The 12,006-nt window shown below is 56.0% G+C and overlaps 1 protein-coding gene across 6 annotated transcripts in view; it reads right to left on the minus strand.

The window, feature by feature from the left end:
- The window catches only part of srcin1a (SRC kinase signaling inhibitor 1a), a 91,484-nt gene that overhangs the window by 22,278 nt on the left and 57,200 nt on the right, over window positions 1-12,006 (minus strand). For all 6 annotated transcript variants that reach the window (XM_031827344.1, XM_031827348.1, XM_031827347.1 and 3 more), the window contains one exon: window positions 190-337. In XM_031827344.1, coding sequence (XP_031683204.1) covers window positions 190-337 — 148 coding nt within the window. The remainder of the gene's footprint in view (window positions 1-189; window positions 338-12,006) is intronic.

Raw genomic sequence — 12,006 nt, forward strand, 5'->3', positions numbered from 1 at the left:
AATGCAGGCTCTGAGTTAAACATTGTTCATGTACCTGTGATGTTGGATCAGTGTCGATGTTTCACTGATGGTCAGTGTGTTGGGTCGTACCTGCGCAATGGCGGTCAGTGTGTTGGGTCGTACCTGCGCAATGGCGGTCAGTGTGTTGGGTCGTACCTGCGCAATGGCGGTCAGTGTGTTGCGTCATACCTGCGCATAGTGGTCAGTGTGTCAGTGACGCTCTTGCAGCGTTTCAGCAGGGCGTCCAGTCTGTGTGGCTCCTCCTTCAGGAACTTGACAGCCTCCACCTCCACCCTCAACACCACCCGCATCTTACTCTGCAGACTGGGGAACTGGTCTGGAAGGAGACAGGGAGAGAGAGGGGACACTACACCTTACACTGCAGACTGGGGAACTGGTCTGGAGGGAGACAGGGAGAGAGAGGGGACACTACATCTTACTCTGCAGACTGGGGAACTGGTCTGGAGGGAGACAAGGAGGGAGAGGGGACACTACATCTTACTCTGCAGACTGGGGAACTGGTCTGGAGGGGGACAGGGAGAGAGAGGGGACACTACATCTTACTCTGCAGACTGGGGAACTGGTCTGGAGGGGGACAGGGAGAGAGAGGGGACACTACATCTTATTCTGCAGACTGGGGAACTGGTCTGGAGGGAGACAGGGAGAGAGAGGGGACACTACATCTTACTCTGCAGACTGGGGAACAGGTCTGGAGGGAGACAAGGAGAGAGAGGGGACACTACATCTTACTCTGCAGACTAGGGAACTGGTCTGGAGGGGGAAAGGGAGAGAGAGGGGACACTACATCTTACTCTGCAGACTGGTGAACTGGTCTGGAGGGGGACAGGGAGAGAGAGGGGACACTACATCTTACTCTGCAGACTGGGGAACTGGTCTGGAGGGAGACAGGGAGAGAGAGGGGACACTACATCTTACTCTGCAGACTGGGGAACAGGTCTGGAGGGAGACAAGGAGAGAGAGGGGACACTACATCTTACTCTGCAGACTGGGGAACTGGTCTGGAGGGGGACAGGGAGAGAGAGGGGACAATACATCTTACTCTGCAGACTGGGGAACTGGTCTGGAGGGGGACAGGGAGAGAGAGGGGACACTACATCTTACTCTGCAGACTGGGGAACTGGTTTGGAGGGGGACAGGGAGAGAGAGGGGACACTACATCTTACTCTGCAGACTGGGGTACTGGTCTGGAGGGGGACAGGGAGATAGAGGGGACACTACATCTTACTCTGCAGACTGGGGAACTGGTCTGGAGGGAGACAGGGAGAGAGAGGGGACACTACATCTTACTCTGCAGACTGGGGAATAGGTCTGGAGGGAGACAAGGAGAGAGAGGGGACACTACATCTTACTCTGCAGACTGGGGAACTGGTCTGGAGGGGGACAGGGAGAGAGAGGGGACACTACATCTTACTCTGCAGACTGGGGAACTGGTCTGGAGGGAGACAGGGAGAGAGAGGGGACACTAAATCTTACTCTGCAGACTGGGGAACTGGTCTGGAGGGGGACAGGGAGAGAGAGGGGACACTACATCTTACTCTGCAGACTGGGGAACTGGTCTGGAGGGAGACAAGTAGAGAGAGGGGACACTACATCTTACTCTGCAGACTGGGGAACTGGTCTGGAGGGGGACAGGGAGAGAGAGGGGACACTACATCTTACTCTGCAGACTGGGGAACTGGTCTGGAGGGGGACAGGGAGAGAGAGGGGACACTACATCTTATTCTGCAGACTGGGGAACTGGTCTGGAGGGAGACAGGGAGAGAGAGGGGACACTACATCTTACTCTGCAGACTGGGGAACAGGTCTGGAGGGAGACAAGGAGAGAGAGGGGACACTACATCTTACTCTGCAGACTGGGGAACTGGTCTGGAGGGGGACAGGGAGAGAGAAGGGACAATACATCTTACTCTGCAGACTGGGGAACAGGTCTGGAGGGAGACAAGGAGAGAGAGGGGACACTACATCTTACTCTGCAGACTGGGGAACTGGTCTGGAGGGAGACAGGGAGAGAGAGGGGACACTACATCTTACTCTGCAGACTGGGGAACAGGTCTGGAGGGAGACAAGGAGAGAGAGGGGACACTACATCTTACTCTGCAGACTGGGGAACTGGTCTGGAGGGGGACAGGGAGAGAGAAGGGACAATACATCTTACTCTGCAGACTGGGGAACAGGTCTGGAGGGAGACAAGGAGAGAGAGGGGACACTACATCTTACTCTGCAGACTGGGGTACTGGTCTGGAGGGAGACAGGGAGAGAGAGGGGACACTACATCTTACTCTGCAGACTGGAGAACTGGTCTGGAGGGGGACAGGGAGAGAGAGGGGACACTACATCTTACTCTGCAGACTGGGGTACTGGTCTGGAGGGGGACAGGGAGATAGAGGGGACACTACATCTTACTCTGCAGACTGGGGAACTGGTCTGGAGGGGGAAAGGGAGAGAGAGGGGACACTACATCTTACTCTGCAGACTGGGGAACTGGTCTGGAGGGAGACAGGGAGAGAGAGGGGACACTACATCTTACTCTGCAGACTGGGGAACAGGTCTGGAGGGAGACAAGGAGAGAGAGGGGACACTACATCTTACTCTGCAGACTGGGGAACTGGTCTGGAGGGGGACAAGGAGAGAGAGGGGACACTACATCTTACTCTGCAGACTGGGGAACTGGTCTGGAGGGAGACAGGGAGAGAGAGGGGACACTACATCTTACTCTGCAGACTGGGGAACTGGTCTGGAGGGGGACAGGGAGAGAGAGGGGACACTACATCTTACTCCGCAGACTGGGGAACTGGTCTGGAGGGAGACAAGGAGAGAGAGGGGACACTACATCTTACTCTGCAGACTGGGGAACTGGTCTGGAGGGGGACAGGGAGAGAGAGGGGACACTACATCTTACTCTGCAGACTGGGGAACTGGTCTGGAGGGGGACAGGGAGAGAGAGGGGACACTACATCTTATTCTGCAGACTGGGGAACTGGTCTGGAGGGAGACAGGGAGAGAGAGGGGACACTACATCTTACTCTGCAGACTGGGGAACAGGTCTGGAGGGAGACAAGGAGAGAGAGGGGACACTACATCTTACTCTGCAGACTGGGGAACTGGTCTGGAGGGGGACAGGGAGAGAGAGGGGACACTACATCTTACTCTGCAGACTGGGGAACTGGTCTGGAGGGAGACAGGGAGAGAGAGGGGACACTACATCTTACTCTGCAGACTGGGGAACAGGTCTGGAGGGAGACAAGGAGAGAGAGGGGACACTACATCTTACTCTGCAGACTGGGGAACTGGTCTGGAGGGGGACAGGGAGAGAGAGGGGACACTACATCTTACTCTGCAGACTGGGGAACAGGTCTGGAGGCAGACAAGGAGAGAGAGGGGACACTACATCTTACTCTGCAGACTGGGGAACTGGTCTGGAGGGGGACAGGGAGAGAGAGGGGACACTACATCTTACTCTGCAGACTGGGGAACTGGTCTGGAGGGAGACAGGGAGAGAGAGGGGACACTACATCTTACTCTGCAGACTGGGGAACAGGTCTGGAGGGAGACAAGGAGAGAGAGGGGACACTACATCTTACTCTGCAGACTGGGGAACTGGTCTGGAGGGGGACAGGGAGAGAGAGGGGACACTACATCTTACTCTGCAGACTGGGGAACAGGTCTGGAGGCAGACAAGGAGAGAGAGGGGACACTACATCTTACTCTGCAGACTGGGGAACTGGTCTGGAGGGGGACAGGGAGAGAGAGGGGACACTACATCTTACTCTGCAGACTGGGGAACTGGTCTGGAGGGAGACAGGGAGAGAGAGGGGACACTACATCTTACTCTGCAGACTGGGGAACTGGTCTGGAGGGGGACAGGGAGAGAGAGGGGAAACTACATCTTACTCTGCAGACTGGGGAACTGGTTTGGAGGGGGACAGGGAGAGAGAGGGGACACTACATCTTACTCTGCAGACTGGGGAACTGGTCTGGAGGGGGACAGGGAGAGAGAGGGGACACTACATCTTACTCTGCAGACTGGGGAACTGGTCTGGAGGGAGACAGGGAGAGAGAGGGGACACTACATCTTACTCTGCAGACTGGGGAACTGGTCTGGAGGGGGACAGGGAGAGAGAGGGGACACTACATCTTACTCTGCAGACTGGGGAACTGGTCTGGAGGGAGACAGGGAGAGAGAGGGGACACTACATCTTACTCTGCAGACTGGGGAACTGGTCTGGAGGGAGACAGGGAGAGAGAGGGGACACTACATATTACTCTGCAGACTGGGGAACTGGTCTGGAGGGGGACAGGGAGAGAGAGGGGACACTACATCTTACTCTGCAGACTGGGGAACTTGTCTGGTGGGGGACAGGGACATAGAGGGGACACTACATCTTACTCTGCAGACTGGGGAACTGGTCTGGAGGGAGACAGGGAGAGAGAGGGGACACTACATCTTATTCTGCAGACTGGGGAACTGGTCTGGAGGGAGACAGGGAGAGAGAGGGGACACTACATCTTACTCTGCAGACTGGGGAACTGGTCTGGAGGGGGACAAGGAGAGAGAGGGGACACTACATCTTACTCTACAGACTGGGGAACTGGTCTGGAGGGAGACAGGGAGAGAGAGGGGACACTACATCTTACTCTGCAGACTGGGGAACTGGTCTGGAGGGAGACAGGGAGAGAGAGGGGACACTACATCTTACTCTGCAGACTGGGGAACTGGTCTGGAGGGGGACAGGGAGAGAGAGGGGACACTACATCTTACTCTGCAGACTGGGGAACTGGTCTGGAGGGAGACAGGGAGAGAGAGGGGACACTACATCTTACTCTGCAGACTGGGGAACTGGTCTGGAGGGAGACAGGGAGAGAGAGGGGACACTACATATTACTCTGCAGACTGGGGAACTGGTCTGAGGGGGACAGGGAGAGAGAGGGGACACTACATCTTACTCTGCAGACTGGGGAACTTGTCTGGTGGGGGACAGGGACAGAGAGGGGACACTACATCTTACTCTGCAGACTGGGGAACTGGTCTGGAGGGAGACAGGGAGAGAGAGGGGACACTACATCTTACTCTGCAGACTGGGGAACAGGTCTGGAGGGAGACAAGGAGAGAGAGGGGAAACTACATCTTACTCTGCAGACTGGGGGACTGGTCTGGAGGGGGACAGGGAGAGAGAGGGGACACTACATCTTACTCTGCAGACTGGGGAACTGGTCTGGAGGGAGACAGGGAGAGAGAGGGGACACTACATCTTACTCTGCAGACTGGGGAACTGGTCTGGAGGGGGACAGGGAGAGAGAGGGGACACTACATCTTACTCTGCAGACTGGGGAACTGGTCTGGAGGGAGACAAGGAGAGAGAGGGGACACTACATCTTACTCTGCAGACTGGGGAACTGGTCTGGAGGGGGACAGGGAGAGAGAGGGGACACTACATCTTACTCTGCAGACTGGGGAACTGGTCTGGAGGGGGACAGGGAGAGAGAGGGGACACTACATCTTACTCTGCAGACTGGGGAACAGGTCTGGAGGGAGATAGGGAGAGAGAGGGGACACTACATCTTACTCTGCAGACTGGGGTACTGGTCTGGAGGGAGACAGGGAGAGAGAGGGGACACTACATCTTACTCTGCAGACTGGGGAACTGGTCTGGAGGGGGACAGGGAGAGAGAGGGGACACTACATCTTACTCTGCAGACTGGGGTACTGGTCTGGAGGGGGACAGGGAAATAGAGGGGACACTACATCTTACTCTGCAGACTGGGGAACTGGTCTGGAGGGGGACAGGGAGAGAGAGGGGACACTACATCTTACTCTGCAGACTGGGGAACTGGTCTGGAGGGAGACAGGGAGAGAGAGGGGACACTACATCTTACTCTGCAGACTGGGGAACAGGTCTGGAGGGAGACAAGGAGAGAGAGGGGACACTACATCTTACTCTGCAGACTGGGGAACTGGTCTGGAGGGGGACAGGGAGAGAGAGGGGACACTACATTTTACTCTGCAGACTGGGGAACTGGTCTGGAGGGAGACAGGGAGAGAGAGGGGACACTACATCTTACTCTGCAGACTGGGGAACAGGTCTGGAGGGAGACAAGGAGAGAGAGGGGACACTACATCTTACTCTGCAGACTGGGGAACTGGTCTGGAGGGGGACAGGGAGAGAGAGGGGACACTACATCTTACTCTGCAGACTGGGGAACTGGTCTGGAGGGAGACAGGGAGAGAGAGGGGACACTACATCTTACTCTGCAGACTGGGGAACAGGTCTGGAGGGAGACAAGGAGAGAGAGGGGACACTACATCTTACTCTGCAGACTGGGGAACTGGTCTGGAGGGGGACAGGGAGAGAGAGGGGACAATACATCTTACTCTGCAGACTGGGGAACTGGTCTGGAGGGGGACAGGGAGAGAGAGGGGACACTACATCTTACTCTGCAGACTGGGGAACTGGTTTGGAGGGGGACAGGGAGAGAGAGGGGACACTACATCTTACTCTGCAGACTGGGGAACTGGTCTGGAGGGAGACAGGGAGAGAGAGGGGACACTACATCTTACTCTGCAGACTGGGGAACAGGTCTGGAGGGAGACAAGGAGAGAGAGGGGACACTACATCTTACTCTGCAGACTGGGGTACTGGTCTGGAGGGAGACAGGGAGAGAGAGGGGACACTACATCTTACTCTGCAGACTGGGGAACTGGTCTGGAGGGGGACAGGGAGAGAGAGGGGACACTACATCTTACTATGCAGACTGGGGTACTGGTCTGGAGGGGGACAGGGAGATAGAGGGGACACTACATCTTACTCTGCAGACTGGGGAACTGGTCTGGAGGGGGACAGGGAGAGAGAGGGGACACTACATCTTACTCTGCAGACTGGGGAACTGGTCTGGAGGGAGACAGGGAGAGAGAGGGGACACTACATCTTACTCTGCAGACTGGGGAACAGGTCTGGAGGCAGACAAGGAGAGAGAGGGGACACTACATCTTACTCTGCAGACTGGGGAACTGGTCTGGAGGGGGACAGGGAGAGAGAGGGGACACTACATCTTACTCTGCAGACTGGGGAACTGGTCTGGAGGGAGACAGGGAGAGAGAGAGGACACTACATCTTACTCTGCAGACTGGGGAACTGGTCTGGAGGGAGACAGGGAGAGAGAGGGGACAATACATCTTACTCTGCAGACTGGGGAACTGGTCTGGAGGGGGACAGGGAGAGAGAGGGGACACTACATCTTACTCTGCAGACGGGGGAACTGGTTTGGAGGGGGACAGGGAGAGAGAGGGGACACTACATCTTACTCTGCAGACTGGGGAACTGGTCTGGAGGGGGACAGGGAGAGAGAGGGGACACTACATCTTACTCTGCAGACTGGGGAACTGGTCTGGAGGGGGACAGGGAGAGAGAGGGGACAATACATCTTACTCTGCAGACTGGGGAACAGGTCTGGAGGGAGACAAGGAGAGAGAGGGGACACTACATCTTACTCTGCAGACTGGGGAACTGGTCTGGAGGGGGACAGGGAGAGAGAGGGGACAATACATCTTACTCTGCAGACTGGGGAACAGGTCTGGAGGGAGACAAGGAGAGAGAGGGGACACTACATCTTACTCTGCAGACTGGGGAACTGGTCTGGAGGGGGACAGGGAGAGAGAGGGGACACTACATCTTACTCTGCAGACTGGGGAACTGGTCTGGAGGGGGACAGGGAGAGAGAGGGGACACTACATCTTACTCTGCAGACTGGGGAACTGGTCTGGAGGGAGACAAGGAGAGAGAGGGGACACTACATCTTACTCTGCAGACAGGGGAACTGGTCTGGAGGGGGACAGGGAGAGAGAGGGGACACTACATCTTACTCTGCAGACTGGGGAACTGGTCTGGAGGGGGACAGGGAGAGAGAGGGGACACTACATCTTATTCTGCAGACTGGGGAACTGGTCTGGAGGGAGACAGGGAGAGAGAGAGGACACTATATCTTACTCTGCAGACTGGGGAACAGGTCTGGAGGGAGACAAGGAGAGAGAGGGGACACTACATCTTACTCTGCAGACTGGGGAACTGGTCTGGAGGGGGACAGGGAGAGAGAGGGGACACTACATCTTACTCTGCAGACTGGGGAACTGGTCTGGAGGGAGACAGGGAGAGAGAGGGGACACTACATCTTACTCTGCAGACTGGGGAACAGGTCTGGAGGGAGACAAGGAGAGAGAGGGGACACTACATCTTACTCTGCAGACTGGGGAACTGGTCTGGAGGGGGACAGGGAGAGAGAGGGGACAATACATCTTACTCTGCAGACTGGGGAACAGGTCTGGAGGGGGACAGGGAGAGAGAGGGGACACTACATCTTACTCTGCAGACTGGGGAACTGGTTTGGAGGGGGACAGGGAGAGAGAGGGGACACTACATCTTACTCTGCAGACTGGGGAACTGGTCTGGAGGGAGACAGGGAGAGAGAGGGGACACTACATCTTACTCTGCAGACTGGGGAACAGGTCTGGAGGGAGACAAGGAGAGAGAGGGGACACTACATCTTACTCTGCAGACTGGGGAACTGGTCTGGAGGGGGACAGGGAGAGAGAGGGGACAATACATCTTACTCTGCAGACTGGGGAACAGGTCTGGAGGGAGACAAGGAGAGAGAGGGGACACTACATCTTACTCTGCAGACTGGGGAACTGGTCTGGAGGGGGACAGGGAGAGAGAGGGGACACTACATCTTACTCTGCAGACTAGGGGAACTGGTCTGGAGGGGGACAGGGAGAGAGAGGGGACACTACATCTTACTCTGCAGACTGGGGAACTGGTCTGGAGGGAGACAAGGAGAGAGAGGGGACACTACATCTTACTCTGCAGACAGGGGAACTGGTCTGGAGGGGGACAGGGAGAGAGAGGGGACACTACATCTTACTCTGCAGACTGGGGAACTGGTCTGGAGGGGGACAGGGAGAGAGAGGGGACACTACATCTTATTCTGCAGACTGGGGAACTGGTCTGGAGGGAGACAGGGAGAGAGAGGGGACACTATATCTTACTCTGCAGACTGGGGAACAGGTCTGGAGGGAGACAAGGAGAGAGAGGGGACACTACATCTTACTCTGCAGACTGGGGAACTGGTCTGGAGGGGGACAGGGAGAGAGAGGGGACACTACATCTTACTCTGCAGACTGGGGAACTGGTCTGGAGGGAGACAGGGAGAGAGAGGGGACACTACATCTTACTCTGCAGACTGGGGAACAGGTCTGGAGGGAGACAAGGAGAGAGAGGGGACACTACATCTTACTCTGCAGACTGGGGAACTGGTCTGGAGGGGGACAGGGAGAGAGAGGGGACAATACATCTTACTCTGCAGACTGGGGAACTGGTCTGGAGGGGGACAGGGAGAGAGAGGGGACACTACATCTTACTCTGCAGACTGGGGAACTGGTTTGGAGGGGGACAGGGAGAGAGAGGGGACACTACATCTTACTCTGCAGACTGGGGAACTGGTCTGGAGGGAGACAGGGAGAGAGAGGGGACACTACATCTTACTCTGCAGACTGGGGAACAGGTCTGGAGGGAGATAGGGAGAGAGAGGGGACACTACATCTTACTCTGCAGACTGGGGTACTGGTCTGGAGGGAGACAGGGAGAGAGAGGGGACACTACATCTTACTCTGCAGACTGGGGAACAGGTCTGGAGGGAGACAATGAGAGAGAGAGGACACTACATCTTACTCTGCAGACTGGGGAACTGGTCTGGAGGGAGACAATGAGAGAGAGGACACTACATCTTACTCTGCAGACTGGGGAACTGGTCTGGATGGAGACAATGAGAGAGAGAGGACACTACATCTTACTCTGCAGACTGGGGAACTGATCTGGAGGGAGATAGGGAGAGAGAGGGGACACTACATCTTACTCTGCAGACTGGGGTACTGGTCTGGAGGGAGACAGGGAGAGAGAGGGGACACTACATCTTACTCTGCAGACTGGGGAACTGATCTGGAGGGAGACAATGAGAGAGAGAGGACACTACATCTTACTCTGCAGACTGGGGAACTGGTCTGGAGGGAGACAGGGAGAGAGAGGGGACACTACATCTTACTCTGCAGACTGGGGAACAGGTCTGGAGGGAGACAAGGAGAGAGGGGGGACACTACATCTTACTCTGCAGACTGGGGAACTGGTCTGGAGGGAGACAGGGAGAGAGAGGGGACACTATATCTTACTCTGCAGACTGGGGAACAGGTCTGGAGGGAGACAAGGAGAGAGAGGGGACACTACATCTTACTCTGCAGACTGGGGAACTGGTCTGGAGGGGGACAGGGAGAGAGAGGGGACACTACATCTTACTCTGCAGACTGGGGAACTGGTCTGGAGGGAGACAGGGAGAGAGAGGGGACACTACATCTTACTCTGCAGACTGGGGAACAGGTCTGGAGGGAGACAAGGAGAGAGAGGGGACACTACATCTTACTCTGCAGACTGGGGAACTGGTCTGGAGGGGGACAGGGAGAGAGAGGGGACAATACATCTTACTCTGCAGACTGGGGAACAGGTCTGGAGGGAGACAAGGAGAGAGAGGGGACACTACATCTTACTCTGCAGACTGGGGAACTGGTTTGGAGGGGGACAGGGAGAGAGAGGGGACACTACATCTTACTCTGCAGACTGGGGAACTGGTCTGGAGGGAGACAGGGAGAGAGAGGGGACACTACATCTTACTCTGCAGACTGGGGAACAGGTCTGGAGGGAGATAGGGAGAGAGAGGGGACACTACATCTTACTCTGCAGACTGGGGTACTGGTCTGGAGGGAGACAGGGAGAGAGAGGGGACACTACATCTTACTCTGCAGACTGGGGAACTGGTCTGGAGGGGGACAGGGAGAGAGAGGGGACACTACATCTTACTCTGCAGACTGGGGAACTGGTTTGGAGGGGGACAGGGAGAGAGAGGGGACACTACATCTTACTCTGCAGACTGGGGAACTGGTCTGGAGGGAGACAGGGAGAGAGAGGGGACACTACATCTTACTCTGCAGACTGGGGAACAGGTCTGGAGGGAGATAGGGAGAGAGAGGGGACACTACATCTTACTCTGCAGACTGGGGTACTGGTCTGGAGGGAGACAGGGAGAGAGAGGGGACACTACATCTTACTCTGCAGACTGGGGAACAGGTCTGGAGGGAGACAAGGAGAGAGAGGGGACACTACATCTTACTCTGCAGACTGGGGAACTGGTCTGGAGGGGGACAGGGAGAGAGAGGGGACACTACATCTTACTATGCAGACTGGGGTACTGGTCTGGAGGGGGACAGGGAGATAGAGGGGACACTACATCTTACTCTGCAGACTGGGGAACTGGTCTGGAGGGGGACAGGGAGAGAGAGGGGACACTACATCTTACTCTGCAGACTGGGGAACTGGTCTGGAGGGAGACAGGGAGAGAGATGGGACACTACATCTTACTCTGCAGACTGGGGAACAGGTCTGGAGGCAGACAAGGAGAGAGAGGGGACACTACATCTTACTCTGCAGACTGGGGAACTGGTCTGGAGGGAGACAATGAGAGAGAGAGGACACTACATCTTACTCTGCAGACTGGGGAACTGGTCTGGAGGGAGACAATGAGAGAGAGAGGACACTACATCTTACTCTGCAGACTGGGGAACTGGTCTGGAGGGAGACAATGAGAGAGAGAGGACACTACATCTTACTCTGCAGACTGGGGAACTGGTCTGGAGGGAGACAATGAGAGAGAGAGGACACTACATCTTACTCTGCAGACTGGGGAACTGGTCTGGAGGGAGACAATGAGAGAGAGAGGACACTACATCTTACTCTGCAGACTGGGGAACTGGTCTGGAGGGAGACAGGGAGAGAGAGAGGACACTACATCTTACTCTGCAGACTGGGGAACTGGTCTGGAGGGAGACAATGAGAGAGAGAGGACACTACATCTTACTCTGCAGACTGGGGAACTGGTCTGGAGGGAGACAAT

This window comes from Oncorhynchus kisutch, linkage group LG6, assembly GCF_002021735.2.
Source record: "Oncorhynchus kisutch isolate 150728-3 linkage group LG6, Okis_V2, whole genome shotgun sequence".
In the NCBI taxonomy this organism is placed as follows: domain Eukaryota; kingdom Metazoa; phylum Chordata; class Actinopteri; order Salmoniformes; family Salmonidae; genus Oncorhynchus; species Oncorhynchus kisutch.